This window comes from Phodopus roborovskii, unplaced genomic scaffold (genome assembly GCF_943737965.1).
Source record: "Phodopus roborovskii unplaced genomic scaffold, PHOROB, whole genome shotgun sequence".
NCBI classification, from domain to species: domain Eukaryota; kingdom Metazoa; phylum Chordata; class Mammalia; order Rodentia; family Cricetidae; genus Phodopus; species Phodopus roborovskii.
In genome coordinates, this window is record NW_026125391.1 from 11,328,029 (window position 1) to 11,352,548 (window position 24,520).

Below are 24,520 nucleotides of genomic sequence, written 5' to 3' on the forward strand. Positions count from 1 at the left end.
GCAGGAAATGTAGGCAGAACTACCTTTGGGAAGAGGACTGCAGGGAGTAAGTCACCAGGCAGATGCCATGTAGCAGTTGAAGAAGAAAGAGGCCTAGGTTTCATTGTTAAGACAAGACTACATGGTATTACACAGAAAACAGATTAATAATTAAGAGAAAGAGCTCGCCAATAAGAAGCCTAAGACATAGGCAAAACAGTTTATAATTAAAATAAGCCTATGTTTGTTTATTTGGGATTAAATAACTATTCGACCAGGTGAGACAGAAACTTTCATCTACAGAGTATGGCTCAGCTGTTAAAAACATTGGCATCATAAAATATACAGGCAAATGGATGAAACTAGGAAGAAGATCATCCTGAGTGAGGTAACATAGACCTGGAAAGACAAACATGGTATATACAACTTATATGTGGATATTAGCCATAAAGTAAAGGATAGCCATGCTATAATCCAGACCCAAAGAAGCTAAATAGCAAGGAAAGTTCAAGGGGCAGACATTTGAATCTCACTGTGAAGAGGAAATAGAATTGACATCACAGCTGAACAGGTAGAGAGTTCTGGTTGGGGTGTGGGCATGGTAATAGGAGGGATCAGGTGCTGGGGAGGATGTAGGGAGAGCATACTGGGAAAGACAATTGGAATCAGGAGAACCTCTGGAAGGAGCTAAAAACCTAGTACAATGGAAATTCCCAGGAATCTGAGGGTGACCCTAGCTAAGACTTCTTTCTAGCAATGAAAGATACAGAGCCTGAACTGGCCACTTTCTGGAATCAGCCAAGACTTCCAGTGGTGGGGCTGGGACCCCAACTCAGCACATAATTTCTGACCTACGATTTACCCTACCTATGAGATATGCTGGGACAGAGGTGGTGCAAAAATTGTGGGAGTGGCCAACCAATGACTGGTCCAGCTTGAAGCCCCTACTATGACAGGGAGCCCACCCTGACACAGCCCAGAGGGCCAGGACCCAGAGGATGTACAGCCCAGAGACCTAGGATAGGTCTGAAAAAAAAGGAAAATATGTAAATGAAATGATATTCCTAATGATATTCTGCTATACTTACAGATTGTTACCTAGCCCAATTGTCATCAGAAAGGCTTCACCCAGTAACTGACGGAAAAAGATGCGGGAACTCACAGCCAAATATTAGGTGGACCTCAGAAATCCTGTGGAGGAGGGGAAGGATTATGGGAGCCAAAGGAGCCAAGTATATTACAAGAAAATCCACATGAACTAAACCTTAAGCTCTTTATTTTTTCCCAGATAATTGTCAGTGAGAAGGGAAACACTACCTGAAGTACAAGTTTAAAGCAAAGGTTAATTACCTATACTATGAGTTTCCAAATTCTGCGTCTTCCCAAACTGTCCAAAATTCATGTCAATTAGAGTTTTTATTTACCTTCTTAACTGAAGAACAGTAACCAGTGTCACCAATGACTCATACATTGCTAAATACAATAAACAGTTATTAGTCTCTACTTAGCTTTCATGAACTATAAGTACTTTCTGTTAAAAAAATTCCCATATAAAATGTATATTCTTACTTTTTCAACTAAAACACAAAATATCACAGGTCTGTGACTCAAGACTTCTCTACCTACACTCACTCCATAGATTTCCACATCAAGTTCCATAACATGAAATACCATCTAAATAGGAATTTCCAAATTTATACATCTTCATCTATAATATTCTCTTCAACTCTAGATTTGTACATTCAATTGCCTATTGGACATCTCTACTTATCTTCATTGAGTTCAAAATATACATCTCAACTCTTACATTAAAGTCAAAAGTTTTGGTCTTGTGTATGTTACACAATACAAAGTGATCTTACAGACATCCCCATGTACAAGAATGACAATTGTGTTATTCTAGTCAATCTTGTTCAGCAACTTAAAAGTCATTCTTGATTTATCCCCCACTCTCATAATGGCTGCTCAATTAATCAGTTAACTCTGACAAGGGCAAAACACCTGAAATCTGCCAACTTTTCATCAACCCTATCACGATTGCCTCCATATCACCAATACACATTTCCTTCTGTAAGGCCTTTCCAGGAGCTTCCCTAAAAGTTATCCCTTTAGCATCTGTAGTAGCAAGGACTTAGAAAAGTAAACCTCATTTGTAAATCAAATGAATTGCAATATTAATGATTATGAATGAAGTAATGATTATGAATGAAGTTATAACTGTACAGACTTAAATGAAATAATTTCACTAAATACTATTTTCCAAAAAAAGTAAAAATAGATGTAAAACAGAAGTCATGCATGTGGCATAACTAAAGAGAAAAGCCAGAGAATGACAAAGTTCAGATTATGTTTATCCATTGGGTAGAATGGATGACTGAGTAAAACTGGGGCAGAAAGAATTTCAAAATCAATGGTAAGCTTGTTATACTAGATGTATTAGTGTCCAATGTACTCCACATAATGTCAACCCATACAGAACAGTTTCAAAAATGAGTAGTGAGATCCCTTTTCTCTTGACTACTGAAGCAGAATTCATCCACATTTTAAATACCACTAGAGTGGGATAGGTAAATTCAAACACTCGCTAGGTCTTGTCTCTGCATGTCTCAAAAATCAGTAAGAATATTAGTGCCTGATGACAGCAGCTTCAAAGGTCTCATTACACAAGATTCTTAAAACGGAATCCTGAATTAAGGCTTCTGCTGGCCCTTTTGCCATCACTCACAACCCATCTGACAAAAGCAGATGCAGAATCAAGATGTTGATGCTACAGGCCTCCAGGCAGGGCTGTGTCTGTTCACACATCTCTGTACAGAGCCACATGTACAATGAGTCCCTGTTTATGTGATGTTTTCTATTATAAAAGTGTCATACATATGACACAAGTATGGACACAAATGCTTCCCTCTAAAACATTAGCTCTCTGGGAAGCTTCTTAGATAAGACATCATCCAGATATTATCAAAGATGCTTAGGAGTTAGCCTAATGAGCTCCAAATGGAACACAACATTGTGGCCCTACTGTGGTGACCTGCCTCTCATCTGTTAAAGTATTTACATGTGTCCCTGCATGGTAGTCATCAGTGACACAAATCACAAAAGGAAGGAAATCAAATACCACCTCCACCTACTATTTTTAATAACAGTATTAAAGCTGGGCATGATGATGAGTGCTGTAATTCCAGCACCCAGGAGTCAGGTGGAGCACTGAGTTTGAAGCCAGCCTGAGCTATACAGGAAGGCCCTATCCCTAATAAACTAAAACACAAAACAAAACAAAAATGTATTTACTTTATGAGCTATATACTAATACACACTCCTCCTCAGGCATCTACATTGCCCTAGTTGACTTTCTGTTGCTGTGATAAACACCAAAGGCAAAGGCAACTTTAAGAGAGAAGTTAAGGATGCATTTCATCTTACACTGTGTAGTCTATCATGAAGAGGAACTCAAGGCAAGAATCTAGAGACAAGAACTGAAACAGAAGCCATGGAGGAAATCGACTTACTGGCTTGCTCTCTCCTTGAATTGCTTAGTTTACTTTTTAATGATTTTTAAAAGATTATAAGTACATCATTCTCTCCTTCCCTTCCCTCCCTCCAACCCCTCCCTTGTACCCTCACCTCTTTGTGCCTCTTTTGCTTTCATTGTTGGTAATATGCATATGTGTCTGTGCTTGGAGTTGCCACTATCCATAGTAATCTGGGTCCTCCCATATCTATCATCAATCAAGAAAAGCCTGATAGATTTGTCTACAGAATTAAAGTGAAAGGTTAATATCTAATTTCTGATAGAGACCAACATAATAGAGGCACATTTTTGTTTGAGATTCCTTCTTCTGAGATTACCCTAGCTTATGACAAGTTAATCAGCATATGCATTATAGGTAATTGGACAGTGCACAGTAGAAATACCTCTTCTTGATGGACATAAGCCTCCTGAGACTCTGAACTATCAAGTAAAGTAACACCAGAAACTGTGAAAACGCTGTCAACAGCTATTCCCTCTGAAATCACAGCACTAGTGGTCTTCAGGCTGAGCGGCTCTGACCTGTATGTTACTGTAGTACTTAGAAGTTGTAGAGGACAACAGACAGAAGATAAAAGAAGAGGGTGTCAGAGTACATCCACAAAGCCATCTACCCCTCAGAGTGCAATAATCCACAGAAGGAGTAAGTTTTACAGCTGATGAGCAGGAAGATGACTTTTAGAGGATGAAGTTGAAGGAGAAGCTTCAGTGAAGAAGCTTGCATGGGCTATTCTCTCAAAATGCACAAGAATCAAGCTGTAATAGAAAAGTCTTAAAACCATCACACCAAAGCAAGGGGAAATCCTAAGATAAGATGCTAGAACATTGTGATGATTCACCTTCATTGTCAACTTGATAGAATTTAGAATCGCCATGGAAACACACCTCTGTTGTGTTTACAGAAAGTTTTAAGAGGTGTGTGTATAGGACAGAAAACAGAGACAGAGAGACAATCTTATTCTGCTACCCTATGAAGCACAACTAAACTAGATGCACAACAAAAGCGATAAAAGGAGCTCCATATCACTGGCTAAATTTAACTCCTGGAAATAAAATATTCACCTTCATTCTAGCATTGCCAAATATTGCACTAGTTTGTTAATAAACCTTATTTCACTGAATAACTAGGTAGAATCATCCATCCTCAACATAACTTCTCCCAACCTCATCTGAAGGACAGATATACAAAGGTGGTTTAAAATCAAGCCATACAAAAGCTTTGGGAGCAGTAAGGAGCTTCTGAAGCATGATTAAATACAGTTTCACCTGTTCAGTGGGGTGGTTCGGTTCTTAAAGCTCACTATTTTACAAAAGAATCACTTCACTATCTCTGGATTCAAAGCTATACAAAAGTTGTTCTTCTGCAGCAATATGGAACTCAGTATTCCAGGAATGATGAGTATGTCACTTACACACAAATATGTCAGATTTCTAGCACCCTGATCACAATCAAATACAAGTAATTAGTCACATTAATTCTGCTTAAAAGTCAAATTTTCAAATGCAGAATAAATCACTGTCAAGTGATTTTCTATCTCTGCCCCAAGATACATGCCCAGAATCCATAGCTTGGGGTTAGAAAGCTGAATGCTAACAAATATTTCTCCTGATGAACACAAATGAAGCTAAGAGGATTGCCACAGTACCATTAATCACTGCTAAATATAGCCACATTGCATAAGCCCAAGATTATACAGATACAGCCCTAGCAAGGTCTCCAGTTACACAGATGTCACTGCCTCCAAAGAAACAATGTAAGTAACTCATTTTAATTTAAAACTAGTTAAAAATCGAGATTGAAAAAAAAATAGTTCTTCTTATACAAAAAAAAAAAAAAATGATGTCTATGAAAAACTTTGGTGTTAAGTGTTTTTTTATAACAGTCTGAAACTACTCCTGGTAGTTTTCTTAACCTAATCAACAGCGAATTATCCAGAGCCACTTATATGTTCTCATTATTGTCAATCACTTGCTAATTTAAGACAATTAGTTCTTTTATTAAAGGTTTATCATTTCATTAAAGAGTAAAAAAAAAGTTAAATAACAAAACTAGTTATTTTATTAAAGAATAAAGATAAAGACATCATAATACTTTGAATTATTAGATTCTCTAATCACTTCATGACTACAACATTAGTGATCCTTAATTTAGGGTCCGAGAAGCAAACAGAGAGGCGGCTAACCATCCTATAGCTTATTTGCCTACTCCTATGTCAACGAATTGCGTTAGGTAGAAAGTCACATTTGAGTACCTCTCTGTAACAGAATTTAAATGGTGAAAAAAAAAAAAAAAAAACTAATAGCCTTCTCACAAGTAAAAAACATCCTGTTATAAAATACTTGATGCTCAACCCAATGTAGGCAATAAGTGCATGGAGTTTTGCTCTATGGGATTAAGAAGTAAGGTGACCTATGACACAGTGTTAAAGAAGACCCAGACAGTAAAACCTCTTACATGAATACAATTTCCATGGCTACCCAGGCAAAAGTGTAGTGAGAGACTGGTATCTAAGCTTTACTCCCCAGAAAATTCTGGGAAGGTAGAGGACAGAAATACTGCAGAGAAGCAATGAGGCCCAGTGTCAGGGAAAGAGGAGGGACAGTGGTTTACACCACCAGTCCAGTCAGCCCCAGATAATTCTCTAACTCGATCTCCACCTCAGTGGCTTAGATAGGCCTTCATTATCTCTCATATGGACTATTACAATAGTTTTCAAAGTAATAGCTATTTGTCTGATACTCAGCCTATAAACTACCAACCACACCAGTGGAAAGTCACCTTCTGACATCTACATGTGATTGTATTAATTAGTGTTGGAAGGGGTCGGGGCAAGAATCAATGTCCCCACCACCATTATCAACTTCAAGGCCAATTTAGAGAGGGTTAAAATATTCCAACATGCATCTAAAGACACAGTCAAGAAAAAAGATAAATTCAAGGTGCTCCACTGGGTTGCATGCTGAATGAAGATCTTGAATTCAGAGGGCCTGAGCATAGGAGATTTTGGAGATCTCAGTATGTTAGTAGGAGTCCATGTCTACATACAAGTGTGTTATGCACAAAGAAGTAATAGTCTTATTTCCAAAGGTTAGCTGTGGCATGAGAAAAGGCAAAAAGAATAAGAACAGAGAATACATGTTTTCAATCTCCCTCAATTAGGGGAGGGCATGAATAGGGGAGGAATGTTCACAGGTCTTTACAATATCCTGTACTCTGTAGTGGTTCTTTTTTAGAGATCTGTGCATGGTTTGCTGAGAAATGCCTGCCCTGGCTCTGGATTTCGCAGACACCATCAGTAAGGACTAGGACCCTGACTGGTGATCTTGTAGTTCACAAAGGGTTCCGTGACATCTATTTAGATGAATACAGGAACAGTAGATGAGAAGAGTAGAACACCCTGAGGCCCTGACAGTTCTAGTCCCCAGTCTCAATGTCAAATGGTAGCACACGAATCTTGCTGCTATATGTTATCCTGAAAACAACCTCAGAGGCCCTGGAGAAGCAGTCATCCTAACTGCTTTTAGCCTGATAGTTCCAAGCTAGCAACTGGGGATCTCAGCAGCCCCCTTCTCTCCCAAGGTGTAAGCCTTTCCCTTTGACCTTCCAATGACAAAATAGTTTAGATTGTTGTGGTAGTTTGGTTGAAAAAGGTCCACATAGGCTCATAGGAAGTGGCATTATTAGGAAGAGTGGCCTTGTAAGAGTAGGTGCAGCTTTATTGGAGGAAGTTTGTCACAGGGAGTGGGCTTTGAGGTTTCAAATGCTTAGGCTAAGCCCAGGGTTACTTTCTCTGCCTGCTGCCTGCAGGTCAGGATGTAGAACTCTCAACTCCTCCTCCAGCATCATGTCATCATGTCTGCTAGCATGCTACCATGCTTCCCTCCATGACAACAATGAACTAAAATCCGAACCAGTAAGCCAGTCTCATTAAATGTGTTTTTTTTTTTTTTAATAAGAGTTTCCACAGTTATGGTGTCTCTTCACAACAATAGTATATTCCTAGATATGAAATTAAGTTTTTCACATACACCTCTGTCTTTATACATTTAATGGAGAATCCAATACCAAACAAACAAAAGGAAATCATGATTACACCACAAAATTGTAAATATATACATTTTACTTTAAGTTTTATGAATAAACCAATAATATAGGCATGATTTAGGTTTCTCAGAGATCAGTAGATTATTGAAACAGAAATAAAATAAGGGAGCCAAATAAAAGATGGTTTGAGAAGAGCAGACAAAAGGAGAGAGGAAAGTAATTACAGAAAACAGAGTCGTAATACCAGAAGAGCCACTCAAGAAGGAAGAGCCAGTTAAGATGCCGGGTGTGAGGACTACTCATTGTTTCAGCTCCCCCTGGCACACTGTGGTGTAATTCTCAGAGTAGCTACCCATAGACATCACAGACTGAAGTGTGCAATCCCTGACAATGCTCCTGCTTCAGACAACGGAGCCAGGTGGGTGCTCAGATCACCCACTAGCCACAAATCCAGAATGTCCCCAATGTCTTTACACAGGTCACATAAACCAACACCCAAATCTCAGGATCATGCCACACTTACAATTCTAGGTTGATCACGGCATCAGACCAACTCCCAAATGAAGAGATCTTGGGTATGGTCTCAAAGAATCTGGAATACAAAGTTTCCATGGATTCAGAACACACAACTCAGAACCCCAGTGTGGTCACAATAATCAGGCAGACAGCTGTTCTGAGCCTCAGTGTCCACAGATTTACTAATTTCCTGATATACGAATGATGCATTGAATTGATCCCTGTGATTCAATTTAATCAGTAGCCCACTTACCATCTATGATGGTTGGACAGGTCAAAAAGCATTAACCTTCTAATTGCAGTACAGGCCTTTTTGGTAACCAACTCCCATTCCAAATTACATCATCTTATGAGCACCAGTTCAGTTGTGATCCCAGGATCAGAAATAAAACAGACAAAACCTATTAATTAGAAAGTCCAAGTGCATAGATTCTTCAAGAACTTGGAACAAAGACCAGTGAAATCCTTTATTATAAAGCATACTGAAAATGCATTTAGTTTCTAAATCTGGAAGTGCCAAGATATTAGAAAGAACAGTTCTAGAGCAAGCCATATTGCTATGCCTTGGGAAATAAGCTGGGATATGGAAGTGTAGAAAGGAAATAGGATCTATTTCTATACGTTGATTAGGAAAACAGTACCATACATACCAAACATTAAATTTCACCTAAGGGAAAGAAGATGCACAAGCAGCTTCCCATGACTCTTCCAGGGGCAAGTCTATTGGAAACTGGTGAATATTGTATCCTTTACAATCCATGCTATGATTATCAGTTCTTAGAGTATGCAGTATATGGACACTGCCAATTCCCCTAGTTGCAATAGCCTGGCTGGCCCTGTACAAATGAGTCTCAACCACCTTTTAGACATCCTTTAATATTCCAGCATGCTTTTACTCTCTAACATTTCCTTGTAAGAAATTGTTGTTGTTATTCACAAAGTTAACATCTTAACTATAGAACTTTAAGATTTCTTCCCATTTAGAAAAGGTGGAGATTCCTATTTTTATCAAAATGGTTCTAAGATTTTCTTTAAAAAAAAAAAAACATTGCAATTAAAAAAAAAACCCAGTAAATACAAGTCAGAATTTTGCAAAAAGACTTTTTAAAATATGACTCAACTCTTGACAAAAATCTCCTAGGAGAAACAAAGGCAATAGCTAAAAACAAAGAAAATAAAATTATGAAAAATGTTTTGGGTTAACAAGGATATTTAACTTTAATAGACAACAAAGAATGATAACTAACATCTCAAGCCTATTCCACTTGGTTAGGACAAGGCTCTGACACAAAGGACACAGCCCCCATTTAAAATGGAGAACACCCAAGTCAAAGAAGCCCGCAAGCAAGACTGTCTTGGCTTTAGCCCTATACAGCAGGGGCAGCTGCTCCTGAAAAGTCTAATGATCAGCTTGACATATGTGGAGGAAGAGTTTGAATTAATGTTACCCAGGATCTACAAAACCACAAGCCAAGAATCAATGCAATGCTGCTCGAAGTTGGTAATGTGCTTGGAATTGCTGGCAGAAAGAACATAAATCCATGCCTCAGAAATGCACCCTCTCCCATGTCCATGGGATTCTCCCTGATAAAGTCCTGCCAAACAAGAGCAGAACTCGTTCCTCAACATCTGTTGCAGCTCAAACTATAAGGCAAAAGAGGAAATAAACCATGAGCAAAAGTGAACAGAAAGGAAAAGTTGGAGAGCTACCAAGAAGTACAATTAGCTGCAGTGTACATAAATGGTTTAAATATTAAAGGACAAAATGTAAAATCCAAACCAGAAGAGGACTAATCACATTGGAAAATGGACTAGAAAAAACTGAAAAATATTAAATGGATTCCTAACCAGGAGATTAGATACAGCTACAAAAAAAAAAAAAAAAAAAAAAAAAAAGTGAACGAAATAGAAACCAGATCACCTAGGACTCTGCACCCAGAAAACACAAGAAACAGGAAAGAAAAGCTAGACATGAGTATGGAATTAAAGGATGTAGCATGCATACGCATAAGGAAAAGGGAAACATATGCAGAGAGAAAATATGGGAGAGAATAACCAGACAATGGTTCAGAATTTTCTAGAATAAAGACATGAATCCAATTTCAAAAAGGACAATAAACCCAAAGTAAAGGAAAAAGGCAGCTCATATCCCATTTCTACAAACTGGATAACTGTGAGAGAAAAATATATAAACATCTTTTTTAAAGGCAAGAGAATATCAGCAATTTACTTGATAGTGTTTTGTTTTTTTTAAATGATGTGTTTGTGTAGGCTTGTGGACAAAAGTACAGGCACCTACAGAGGCAAAAGAGAATATTAGTTCTCCTAAAGTCTGAGTTACAGGTGCTGTGAGCCACAAGTCAAGAACACTAGGATAGGAACTTAAGTCCTACAAAAATAATACATGCTCTTTTTTTAAACTGTTATCCTTCTCTCAAAACTCATATAGTTTTCCCTCTCTACTCCTCCAAGGCCCTCCCCGCACACCCTCTCTTTCTCATATCAACTCCTTCTCCATGTCCATTTTAAAACAGGAACAGGCCTTACAGGACATCCATAGACCATGGCCTAATGAATTATAATAAGACTGGGCACAAACCCTCATATCAGGGCTGGATGAGGCAGCCCACTAAACCATCTCTCCATCTCCATGGGAGAACAATTTTAACGGTCCAATTTCATTTCACAGACTTCTCAAAAACAGAGGAAAAAGAAAACAGGAAAAAAATGACATAATCTATTTTAAAAATAATGGAAAAATCCACTTAGCATTTTATACCCAAATTAATATTAATAGTAAGAAAGAGATAATTCTGTAAGAATCTAGCCACTGACCCTATAGAAGCTACCTTTCCTCCACGTGAACCTTGAGGATGTAACCACACAGAGGGAACCATGTGCTGGTGACACTCCAAGCTTCTATGTGAAGCTAACCTTATTCTTAGTTGATTGGTGTATCCCATCTCCATTGATAGTTTTTTAACTAAAATGGAATGAAGACAGCGGTTCTAGCTAAGCAGCCATGACTGGGATCACTCTTCACATTTTATAGACAGGTTAAAACAATGGCAATATTTGCCACCCTGTGACTAGATACAACTACTCTTATCTCAACTACACTTGTTTTCTCATGAGTCCAAGTCTAAGTTGGCAAGAAGCATCACTCGCATGTTACTGGGGTTACTGAGGCAGTATTATAGGTACTGCCAACCCCTTATGGAAACTTTGGACAGGATTGCATCAGTGGAAAACTTGTTCTTTTGAGTGGAGCCACCCACATTACCAGAAATTAACCTTTAAGCTCTTCATCATTATGAAGCTTGCAGATAACCAGAGCAATGTTCAATGAACTTTGCCTGTAAACCTGCAAATATGTTCTATCTAGTGGGGAATGGGTGACTCCTCCATGAAAATCCAGTTTGTCTGTCTTTCAGTTCATCTAAGGACTGATTTTTATGCATAGTTTGTGTTTCTCTGGATTTCAGTTTGAACCAACTGTAACATCTAGTTAATAATTAATAAAATGAGAAAAACCCTTAATACACATATCCATATGAAACTCATGATTTTTACGATTCATGAAAAGCATCATTTCCCATCCACAAAAGCAAAGCAATTTCTCCAAATGAAACCATATTTCTTATGTTTTTTTCCCCCCAAAACTTAATGCCATAAAGTCTTGGTTTTAAATCATGTTCTTAAATGTAATTAAAAAGGTCCAGATTTCATTGAAAATACAAGTTGTTGATTTTAAGATATATATGTGACTGGATTTTAAAAATAGTTTAATTCACAATTTAAGAAAATGACAGTTTAATAAGAATTGTCACAAATGTTTTTCAATGAAAAACAACAGAGCTCTCATCTCAGGAGGAATAAGAGATCATTTATTCTGGAGCCAAATTTGAGTAACCATAGCCTGGGAACATAGATTTGAGTTACTCTAAATTTTGTGTTCCAGTATAGAAGCACTTTCATGCAGTTTTTATAATAACAAGACACTTTCAAATGCATTGGTGGAAAATATCAAAGGGGTGGTTACAGCAAGATGAAGAAAGCTTTATCAGCTATCAATGCTATCTAATGACAATGCCAGCTTTGGGATTAGGGGAAGTTAGATCTCTGCTAAGTTAATGCATCTGTCTATGTGTCATGGGATAATACTACCAACCACAGAGGTAAGCAAGCAATGGGTATTCGGTGGGGGGTGGTAAAGCTATATAGAGATGAGGTCTCCAACTTCTCCACATCACTGCAGGCCTGATCACTCAATTCATTTTTACAGACAGCGTCTTTTCAAAACTTCTCCTTGACATGTTTAACAAAAAGTAACTGCCATACATTTTGATAAGATTTATTAATAACATGTGAAACAATGTTATTAGAACAAGAAATACAATCTTTTGTCACTTAAGACAGTACCAAGGAAATTCCCAATATAAAAACAAATCTGAGATCTACTAAACTATACCATCTCTGAAGCATTTATCTAAATTTTTCTAGTATTAACAAAAACCCAGGAGTCAGATATTCGGATAAAAACCTGACAGATCAAGAAAGCCGTGGAGGAATAACCAGATGATCCTCTCTCCACATTTCCCAGATGGAAATGCTCACATATCTTTTCTATGACCCTCCCTTCTCTTTCCTTTGCCTCTCTATGGTATTCCTAGCTTCCCTATGAATGACTAACTCCTGTCGGCTAGTTGCTGACTCCACCCACTTTTTCAAGGTTAACTTTATTAATAGTCTCAGAGTATCAGTGCAATCAAATATCCCACAGCACATTTCTGTATGTTGTGAAGCAGTTTCCTCAGAGGCAAACTTCCAGCCTGGTGGGGAAGTGTATTAAGCTCAGGACGTAAACAATTTTGAGGCTTCATGAAGTCTCTGAAAACTGAGCAATGACTCTAGGCTTCGCCCTCCCCAGTAAGGACTGGGTAGTATCTGGAAAAGAGAAAACAGCCACCTAGAAGACTCTCAGACAAGCTGAGATGCCTAGAAAAGGCAGCCTAGCCACCTGCTTTGAAGAGTTCAGCCAAACTACCTGGAAGAAGACACCAGCCGAAATGCCTAGAAGACACTAAGACCAAAGCTGGGAAAAGGCCTCCTCTCCATACTACCGAGCTGCTGAAGGGTGTACGGTGTTTCCAGCTCGTCTGAATGCTACCGAGGCAGGGGCAGGCTCTCAGTGATGCAGCTGTCTTTACATCACTTCTGCAACTGTGAGTCTACTCACCCACATTATTATAAATAACACCAATTAAACTCATTGGCTCAGCAGTTTGGACATTGGTGGTATCCTTACTTTAATCTGTCATTGGCTCCCTATCTGAAGTGAGTAGACATTTATTCATGTTTCCCCATGAGTAGCATCACATATTTTTCTCTCTCTCTCTAAAATTTAGGATGAAAACTTAAGTTTGGTATCTGTGCCATATTTACAGATGTTTACCTGGAAAGAACAGAAAAAGGTAAACATGCTTGACACATGGCAATAGGCAATTTCACAGCCTGTGTTTATCTGAGTGACATGGAAAGGAAAACAATCTTGTTATCTTCAAGCGACTTACTGTAAGCAATGCAAAAGTCACGTGTGGACATGTACTCTAGAAAATAAGCCATTTCTGAAAGATTCAAGGTACAAAATCAAGTTCCATGGGCCAAGTGTTTGTTAGCTGTCATATATCATGCACTTCTGCCAGATTTCTATGCATTTTGGAAATACAACTGCTTACAAATTTAACTCATTAAAGTTCCATCTGTGTGTGTGTGTATATATATATATATATATACATATATATATATATATATTTAGAAATTTCACTAGAAAAAAACCTTTCAAATAAATGAAAACATCCAAACCAAAATTAACCAGTCCCAAAGTCTATACAACTTAATGAAATTATATACAGCAAGAATTGGCATTGAAATAGAAACTATGAAACTGTATATTAAATTGAACATTTTCAGTATTGAATATATTTGATATACTCATCCACCACCAAAAACAAAGAATTCAGGACAAAATTAGAACTAGAAAAATAATTAGTTTTATATCCTCTTTCATAACTCATGTCCATTACCTACAATGTCAGGAAGAAATAAACCTCATATCCTCTAGCCAGTAATATATGCATATAATTAAACAGTATGGTACAGTATAGCATGAAAAGAAAAAGGAAAGCTACCTACTTATAAGGGGATAAGGAAGGACTGAATGAGTGTAATAGGCATATATTCTGATGGCATCATTAGTGTATCCTCCAATCGCTCATATCATAATCTGATAAATGAGATGACCAAAAAAAAAAGTTCAAGTCTCACATTCTATGTGATATGACAGCCTTAAAGTAATAGCTTCAGGTCATTGTACCTACTTAGAAACAGTTAAACATATTTCTATCTAAATTCAGCAAATTAACCATAGCACAGTGATCACACCTTATCCAACCTCAGTGTCAACACTCACCCCATGTTCATTAGCTGCTATGACAACTCTCAGGAGAATATCTTCATCAACAAAAGGTCTCACAGCATCATGGATAATCACAACTTGTGGTTTAGTGAGTTTACAGTCTGGCTGGTCCTCTGCCAGTGCTTTCAGTCCATTGAAAATTGACCTGTGGCGTGTGGGTCCAGCCTCTGCTAGTGAGATGCGCTGATGCCCATACCTCTGGATGATGTTTCTCATTGCTTCCATGTTCTCTCTTGTCACTGCCACAACAATGTCTTTTATCCAGGATACTCTACAAAGGAAGCATGGGTGCATTTAATATAAGTGGACTCTAAAGCTAATAAAAGAAAGCTGAATTCCGGTATAAATAAGTATCCATTGATCTACATTGGGAGATTGTAGCTGAAAGCTCAGTTGTCATGTAGTTTGATCAGGTCTGGGAATCAGGAAGCATTTCACACTATCAATAGAGGTGACTTTTCACATTGTATGTATTTTACGTGGCATCGTACATAAAGTATTAGATACATTAGATTTTTTTTACTTCAATTAAATTTGAACAAATAGTATATCTGTAAATTGTCTGAGAAAACACACAAAAAAATATACTTTTAAATTTATATTTTCCCTATTACTTTCTCCTGTAGTAGGGAAAGAGCAACACAAAACACTATTGAGTCCTACCAGCTGACTATCAAAGATATCCCACAAGCTGCAGCCCACCACTCAAATAAGAAAACTGTCTGAACACAGTCCATAATGGCTGACTCAGGAATGAGAAAGTTTAACAGGATTGTGGATACTAGTGCTAGCCAGCAAGTGACAATGTGGACCTGCATGTTCCAACAGACCCACACCAGAAAATGCCTCTGGCCCACAGTGTCAATTCTGAGAAAAAAAAAAATCACTTAAATTTTCTAACATTTTATATGCCAACTACAAAAAGTAATTTAAAATAATAATATTTAAATAGAATTATAAGATGATAAAATCCTATACATTCATGCTAGAATAGTTAAGTCCTAAAAATACATCGAGTATCAAAATTACAGAAAACAAGAAAATCACTTAACATGTATTATGCACATCTCATTTTTAATTTGTATATTCATGTAATGCCTCTACACCACCTTGGGCAGAGGTATGTGTAATATTCCTTTACACTGTGTGACTATACGTCACTATGATTGGTTTCATAAAGAAGCTGACTGGCCAATAGCTGAACAGGATAAAATTAGGTGAGAAAGCTGAACTCAGAATGAGGGGAGGAAGAAGGACAGAATCAGAGGAGTCTCCAAGAGACAGCGCAAGACATGCTGGAGTGCAGGTAAAGCCACAAGTCACATTGGCAATAAGTTGGTTAATTTAAGTTGTAAAAGCTAGTTAATAATAAACCTGAGCTACTGGCCAAGCATTTATAATTTATATTAAGTTTTTTGTATTTATTTGGAAATGACTGCTGGGACTCAGAAAAACACCTACAAAAGTATTTTTCAGAAGACAATTATATGATAATTAATAATATATACTTCTATAATTTATGTAATAGATTCATACAGTATCTACTGTCTTTCATAGAAATACATACCTCTGTATTTCTACTTTATTCAAAATGAATAAAGATTGAAAAATGCTGTCTTTTTCATTGACAATACAATATTCCTTTTGTTTTGTTGTGTTTTGTTTGATTTGATTTGTTTTATTTAATGCATCTTCTAGAATATAGGCCCCATGGCAACACATATCTCTCTTGCATTATACAAAATATCAAAATGTTTATTGAATGTGTAATATCTTATAACACTTATGGGTTGGTTTCCTTGATTTTAACTTCAGATCCTAAGTAAGAGGTATTCAATTACTTTTATATTTTATCAGACATTTCAAAATGGCTAATTGATTAAGAAAAAAAAGACACAATAACATAGAATGCCCAAGAGTAATGTGTAGTCATTACAGATGATAAAGACTGCAGGATTGTAAATTGTTCCTTGGTTTGCTTATCCCATCCAGACACCACTCTCATTCTTGACAACTCTAGAACTTACACTGTACTAGGAGTATGGAAATTATCCTATTCACAAACATTAAAGCAACCGGCAAATCACTACTCTTCAGACCTGACTCACTGTGGATTTCTGAAAGGTTCTGGCTCAAATCCCACAGCTGTGATCCATCATTCTTTCTTATAATCTCTTATGTCTAATACTTAATGCTGTTCTTAATGTCTCCCAATCTTATCCCAGCACAATCTATTCTTACTACTTCTGGATGATCCCTCTCACCCTAGAGCCATGCTACTGGCTCTGGTCCAGGCCTTTGTAGACCTTACTGCTTCCTGCCAGTCCCCTAATACACAGGCCTCCTCTCTACCACAACACTTTTACTTTCCTGCCTAGCAGCTTCCTGAAGGAAGAGTAATGTGATGTGCGTCCCAAATGCTCACACAGGCTTATGTATTTGAACATTTGGTTTCCAAGTTGATAGTGCTATTTCAAGATGTCATGGAACCTTTAGGGCAAGAGGCATAGCTAACATTAGTGGGTCACCAGGCCTTTGAAGCTTAAAACCAAGCCTACATTCTCTGCTTCCAGGTTTCTGACCTTCTTCCACTGTCTTTCCCACCACTACAGACTGTATCCTTTGCAAATTAAGGCTTCTACTCCCTTAAGCTGATCCTCCCATAGTGATGAGAAAACCAGTATAGAGGGGAACACATCCTCTTGCAAACATGCCTCTGTGTTGCTTTTATTTCTCCATTCTGTCCTCCCCAGTCTCCTATCCTAGTAACCCAAATCTGAGCCGTCCTTGTTCTCCAGCTGCAGACACAGATGAATGCAGGAAACCTCCTTTGACTACATAGCTGGGTGCAACCCCCTACCTTGCACTTGCAAAGGATTCATCCCCAAAAATTAGTAAACAAAGGCAGAAGGATCTACATGAGTTTGTGGCCAGTCTGATCTACAAAGAGAGTTCCAGGACAGCCACGGCTACAAAGTCTGTCTAATTACTAATGTAGTCCCATGTTAACCTCTTTTTAATATAGAAGGAATTATAATAAATATTGGCAGAATATTTTTGCAAAGCAAGAGATTAACTTGATTCCTAAGCTGTTTACCTTTATTTCTTCTCATTACATGTTCTTTCAGAGTTCAGTTGAGACAACTTTTAAGAGTTTAATGAAAAATTACATTTAACTAAAATATGAAAGAAGCAAAAATAAGAATTCAAATATTTGTTCAATAATAAATTAGATATAAATCGTCATAAACAGCTAAACCTGTAGCTTTAGAACATTCCCAGGCAATTGTATTAGTTTTATTAAATGTATGAGTGTTTTGCCTGCAATTGTATTAACTTTATTAAATGCATGAGTGTTTTGCCTGCAATTGTATTAGCTTTATTAAATGTATGAGTGTTTTGCCTGCATACATGTATGTATACCCATGTTCATGCAGTTCAGTGAGACTAGATGTGTGTGAGCTGCCATGTGGGCACTGGCAACTGAACCCAGTCCTCTAAATGATCAACAAGTGCTCTTAACTACTAAACCATCTTTGTAGCCATAATTTTATTAAGTTGAATTTATAGTAGGTCTGGGTTTGTTTTATTTGGGGGGGGGGGTGCTGTTGTTGGGATGGTGTCCAATATAGATTGCCCTTAAATGCACAACCTACACCAAACTGTTCTCAAACTCTTGCATCACCTTCCTGATTGACAGATTTATATAAGTGAGTCACTATGCCCAGCTTTAAAATGTTTAAACCACTGTTTTGCAAAGTGTGCATTTCAGTAACCGTTATATCCTTTTAAGTTAAATTTAGCATCATTGATTAGGCTAAATAGAAATGAGAATAGAATGTTTAGCATGAAATAGGAAAAAGTACCTTTAAAAAGGTGGTAGTTTAGAAACATTACTTCATACCACTCAAGAAGTAGTGAGCTTAGTATGCTATTTTGTTCAACAACCAAGGAAACAGCCAGGACCTATAAGCTTTTGTAAGTACTGTTTGTATTTCAAAGGATTTATTCACATTCTTTTCAAGTCATAGAATTAATTTTTAATTCTGTAAAAGACTTTTAATAATGTAAAAATCATAAGACTGTAAAAGGCTTTAAGTACCTCACACAGTGCATGATGAATAAATACTCACTGAATAGAAGCATCTGGTCTACCTCTGAGCTGAAAACAAGTCCACACCAGACCCCGGCAGCCCAATTCTATCAAATCCTCATGATTATTTCCTTCCTAGCACATTCCACAACAAATATAAACCTAGCCCCGAGCTCCATAACACCTACAGACATTTTGAGGAGGAAATATAATATCTTAGAAGTTATTTTCTCCTGAAATAACAAATGTTACAAGCATTCTCTGCTCAGATGGTTTAATAAAACTCGTTGAAAACAAAACATGTACACCAATTCTTATTTTTAAAACCTGGGGGAAATCAAGCCCTATTAACACCTACAAAAGACTCTCATGCAGGCTGCAGAAATCCAGCCTTAAGGGGACAGTGGCAGCTGCTACTCTCTAACACGATTGTCTTTATGGAAACTTGACTCTGAACTGTGTTGTAGCCACTGTCTATAGATTCCCACCTCTTCGTACCCACTTTGATGATTTATGACAGAATACTGAATTAGCAGTGAGGCAGGCTGGCTGCTAATCCCTTAGCAACAGCAAGTCTCTAACTACAGTTCAGCTCTGTGAGCCTCAGAGCTGCTGTTCTTGGCCTGGTTTTGAAGGAGTCTCAAAGGGAAGGCAACACAGACCTCTAATTGTGTAACCTGTACAAAATACAACAGCTTTACTTCTTCCCAACACTTGGACATGACCTTCTTCTTAATTAATCAACTAATATATCTTACCATTCAACTAAAAGTATCTTAAGCACTTTTCTCTTTCAGAATCACTATTTGATTGGACCAATGACTATTACCTCATAATATTTCTCACATCTTCTCTCTCCTGTTCTTATGATCTTGGTTTAACTTACATGGTCAGTATTGTTCATTTAGAGAAACACTCAAGTAATTCTCATCTATCCAGCTCAGCAGAATTTTCAATGGTTTAAGAGCTTGGCTCTTTTCAATGGTTATAAAGCTTGGATGTGAATCTCTGCTTCTGCTTCCATCAGCTTACTAGATGAAGGCCCTATGATGATATTTGAGGTAGTCATCAATTTAATTATAGGGGAAGGGCATTTAAGGTAGCCTCTCCACTATTGCTTAGATTCTTAGTCGGGGTCATCCTTGTGGATTCCTGGAAATTTCCCTAGTGCCAGGTTTCTCGTTAAGCCTATAGTAGCTCCCTCTATTAAGGTATCACATTCCTTTTCTCCTTCTCTGTTCCTCCCCCAACTTGACCTTCCTGATGCCTCATGTTCTCCCCCACTTCCCCTTCTCCCTTCCACTCTCTCCTTCCTCCCTCTTTCCTCCTCCATGCTCCCAATTTACTCAAGAGATTTTTGTCCCTTTACCCCTCTGTATGTCTCTCTTACCATCCTCCTTGTTTCCTAGCTTCTCTGACAGTGTGGATTGTAGACTGGTTATCCTTTGCTCTATGTCTAATATCCACGTATGAGTGAATACATACCATATTTGTCTTTCTGTGTCTGGGTTACCTCACTCAGGAATCCAGTTGTAGAGAGGGAGGAATGATGAGTGAAGTGGTCAAGACCATGCTGAGGAAACCCACAGAAACAGCTGGGAGCTTGTGGACTCCAGACTGTCAACTGGGGAACCTGTATAAGACTGAACCAGGTCCCCTGAATGTAGGTGTCAGTTGTGGGGTTGGGCAGTATATGGGGTCACTGGCAGTAGAACCGGTATATATTCCTAGTGCATGAATGGGTTTTGGGAGCCCATTTCTTATGGAGGGACACTCTCTCAGCCTAGATACACAGGGGAAGCCCTGGCCCTGCCCTAAATGATGTGACAGACTTTGATGATACCCCATGGGAGTGCATGGGGGTGGGATTAGGAGATGGTGGGGGGAATGGAAGGGTGGAAGGGAGCGGGAACTGGGATTGGTATGGAAAATAAGATTTTTTTTAATTTTAATAAAAACTAATTTATAAAAACAATGTTATAAAGGCAAGGTTGTAATTATTTCATTAAACCCAAGATAAATGATACATGAGTGTTTATTGGAGAACAAATACACAGAAAAGTACAAAGAACCCATGACAGCACTTGTCTGCCCTTCCTACTCCACTCATCCACCAGAAAGAGCAAAGGAAAGCCATGCCTCAAGCTTCCTTTTTTCCAGTTTCATCTGCCTGAGGCAACACCCGGGGAGGTGTGGCCATAGTTACAAGTTCACTTCAAGACTGCTACAAGGTTATGGACCAGAACAATGTATGTGTGATTGATATCAGAGGCAAAATTATAATGTTTTGATAAACATGAACCATATCAAGGAACACGTTCTCTTAAGAAGGGTTTTCCACCTCAGAGGGACCAAGAAACCTCAATTTTCAGGGCAAATGAGGTCAAAGCAGACCTGTCAGGGCAGCCCAGACCCATCTGTTCAAATATGCATGGTTCAGGTTCACTGCACTTATTTGTCCTTGCGTAGTCATGAGCTTGTCTTTGTTTAAAGCTATTCCACACTAACAAACATTTTCTTTCCATACATATTTGAAACCAGGAATCAGGTTACTGGTAAGAATTTTTATTTCTGTGGTCCGCTAGTCACCAACCCCACATTTTGTATCTTAACAAAAGAAAGAAAGAAAGAAAGGAAGGAAGGAAGGAAGGAAGAAGGAAGGAAGGAAGGAAAAAAGAAGGAAGGAAGGAAGGAAGGAAGGAAGGAAGGAAGGAAAAGAGAAGAAAGGAAGGAAGGAGAGCCTTGACCCCTGTGACCCAGCTGTAGGATTTTCCCAGCTGACTTCAGCCCCTGCCAAGATCTTAAACATCTCCAGATATTGATAAAGCTGTTGTCCAGCAGGAAGAAAAAAAAAAAAAAAAAACTGGCCCCACTCCTGAGCTAAAGTTCATTAAGCTGTCAACTCCATCCTATAACTCCATGTAAAGAGAGCATCACCCTACCTCTCCTCTGTCAGGAGGATGAGCAGAGGCATTCTGGATGCTCTTCAGACTCTACATTGTGATGTCTACTGCCTCCTTCTGTGACATTTCAACCATCCCCATTGAAAACAGTGTCACTCCATTGTGGGAACTACTCTACTGCTGCTCTTGTGGGTCTGTCAATCAGTGACTATGAGGGACAAAATAATTTCCAACTTCAGAGCCAGAAAGAGCATTTTTCTAAATAGTAACATTTGGATATATAAGTTAAAGAACAGAACTGAGCCTCCTATCAGAACTTAATGCCCCAGACAATAATGTTTTTGTCACATGGCTTCTTAAAACAAAATTTCTTCATAGAGACTCATGTCACAAAGCAATAATTGCATGAAGGACTAAGACTGTTGATCTCAGTTCCTTGTTAATCAAATAAGAAAGTAATCTAAGTTTCCTGAGTTATAACCTGTTATAATTTATCCCAATTTCCCTAGCAGGTGATTGGGATTTCAAACTGCTATACTCAATTGAGTAAAAAATGGAAAACAAGTATAATTTTGCCACGTTTCATAATTATTTTATAGTATTTATATTTTATGTTATATTCCATAATTATTTTCCAAACCCTTTCCAGACATCTTTTTCATTAAAAAATTAATTTTTAGTGTTCACCTATCTCAGGCTACCACAGTACATGCAACAAAGCAAATTAATACACAGCATCTCCCATGTAAAGAGATGTTAAATGAAAAAGCATCTACAAATCCCTCCATATAACTACCAAGCAGTCAAAGATTCTTCTGCCCATGTCCATAGCAAGCCATCCCATTGCCAACTTGGATGCCATGTCCATTGCAGACCATCTCACTGCCAGCTTGGAATTCCTTGTCCATTGCAAGTCAATTCATTACCCACAGGGATGCCATACCCATTGTAAGCCAGCCAGTTGCTGCCATGGATACTGTGGTGCCAGCATGTCTGCATTGCTAACTCTGTAGGTGTGTGGTATTGACAAGATGGCTTTACAAAGCAATCTCCAAACTATACACAGGAATAAAAGCCACCGACGGGATGGTAACTGGAATCTCTTCCAGGGATGACTGAATTTCAGATGTAACCACTGGCCTGATTACATTAATCAAGGATGATTACAGCCTCTTACACTTCCATTTGCCAAACGCCAATAATCAGAAAGGAAAATAATCTTATGAGCAATTACTTTGTCCCTTTGACTTTCTAAAGTGTGTTGGGGATGGAGAGAGAGTTACTCTTCAGCACAAAATGCCAAGGACAGTGCTTTCTATCGAACTCTCCTGCTAAACAATGCTGTTTTGAAATGTAACCAGTTCCCTTCCTGGTTTAAGGCATCCCATGGGTCTCCACCCGACTTCAAGAGTAAAGGCCTTGCAGAATTAGAGACCACTATAACGCTATGGGTTCCTGCCCTTACAGACTCACCTCAGCCACATCATATCACAACACAAATTACATTTCCCTTCTTCTCATCTCACCACGTCTTCAGGGCCTTCCTGACATGATGGAACCAACAACTCCAGTCTCTTTTCTAGGGTGTCTTGGCCTCAGTCTCACCCTCCAATAACCTTCCCGCTATGGAACGACGGAAATTGACTCTGAAATTCTCTCCACTGCCTGATATTTGGCCAGGCCTGTCTCCCAGAAAAAGAAAGAAAGAAAGAAAGAAAGAAAGAAAGAAAGAAAGAAAGAAAGAAAGAAAGAAAGAAAGAAAGAAAGAAAGAAAGAAAGAAAGAAAGAAAGAAAGAAAGAAAGAAAGAAAGAAAGAAAGAAAGAAAGAAAGAAAGAAAGAAAGAAAGAAAGAAAGAAAGAAAGAAAGAAAGAAAGAAAGAGAAAAGAAAAAAGGAAAGAAAACTAAAGAGAGAGCAAAAGAGAGGGGGGAGGGAGGGAGGGGAAGAAGGAAGGAAGGAAGGAAGGAAGGAAGGAAGGAAGGAAGGAAGGAAGGAAGGAAGGAAGGAAATAAAGAAATAAATAAAAAAGCGCCTGCCCAGGAAATTAGCACGCTCGGGCGCGCATGCGCGGTAGTAGTGCGCACAAGGCACTCCTAGAGTCGCCCTTCCCTGGGCCCACGGGGCCTCAAAGGGACCGAAAGCTCCCGGGCCCCTGTGCTCTGCCCAGTCGGCAGCCCAAGCCCGCATCCCCGCCACGCTGCTGCCGGTTAGGATGGGCCCGGGCTCTGGGCGGGTGACCAGCGCCAGTTACCTTTCCAGGGCCTGCAGGGTGTAGCTGATGAGCGGCCTCTCCAGGACGCGGCAGAACTGCTTCGGGGTGCGGACGCCCATCCTCTCCCCGCAGCCCCCGGCCGGCAGCACGGCGGCCACGGCTGCGGGGCGACCCCAGGGCTCGGCCCCGGCGGTAGACAGCAGGGACGCTGGAAACGCCGCGCTCTCGCTCGGCGAGCCGCTCACGCAATGCCCCGGCTCGGCCGGCCTACTGAGCTGCCCGGGCTCCATGGCGCCGAACCACGCGGTATAGGCGGGAACAGAGAGGGAACCTGTCGCCAGCACCACCACGGGTCGGGGTGGACCAGGACCGGCCCTGAGAGGACTCCGGGACGGTGGCCCCAGGTGGTGATCCCGGCGGGAGCGGCCCAGCCAGTCTTCTCCGCCTGGGCCCAGCGCCCCGGGCAGCGAGCGCTCTTCCTGCCCTTCCCTCTCTCCCTCCGGGCAGGCCCTGCTGAGACTGCTATGGCTGCCCTTTCACAATTTAGGGTCTCTCTCTCTCTCTCTCTCTCTCTCTCTCTCTCTCTCTCTCTCTCTCTCTCTCTCTCTCTCTCTCTCTCTCTCTCTCTCTCTCTCTCTCTCTCTCACACACACACACACACACAGAGCTATGCACGACACAGTCACAGTTCCCATTCTAGATAAGTGGAAAAGATTTGTATTTGAGTTACAGTACAAGACCGAGATGTGTGCATCTCAGTTATATG

At 39.2% G+C, this 24,520-nt stretch overlaps 1 protein-coding gene across 1 annotated transcript in view; it reads right to left on the bottom strand.

Moving 5' to 3' along the window:
* The window catches only part of Crppa (CDP-L-ribitol pyrophosphorylase A), a 272,273-nt gene extending 248,185 nt beyond the window's left edge, over nt 1-24,088 (bottom strand). The window contains exons 1-2 of the mRNA XM_051175086.1: nt 23,794-24,088; nt 14,542-14,818 (exon numbers count right to left, since the gene is read on the bottom strand). Coding sequence (XP_051031043.1) covers nt 14,542-14,818; nt 23,794-24,044 — 528 coding nt within the window. The 5' untranslated portion in view covers nt 24,045-24,088. The remainder of the gene's footprint in view (nt 1-14,541; nt 14,819-23,793) is intronic.
* Nucleotides 24,089-24,520: the final 432 nt, after the last annotated feature.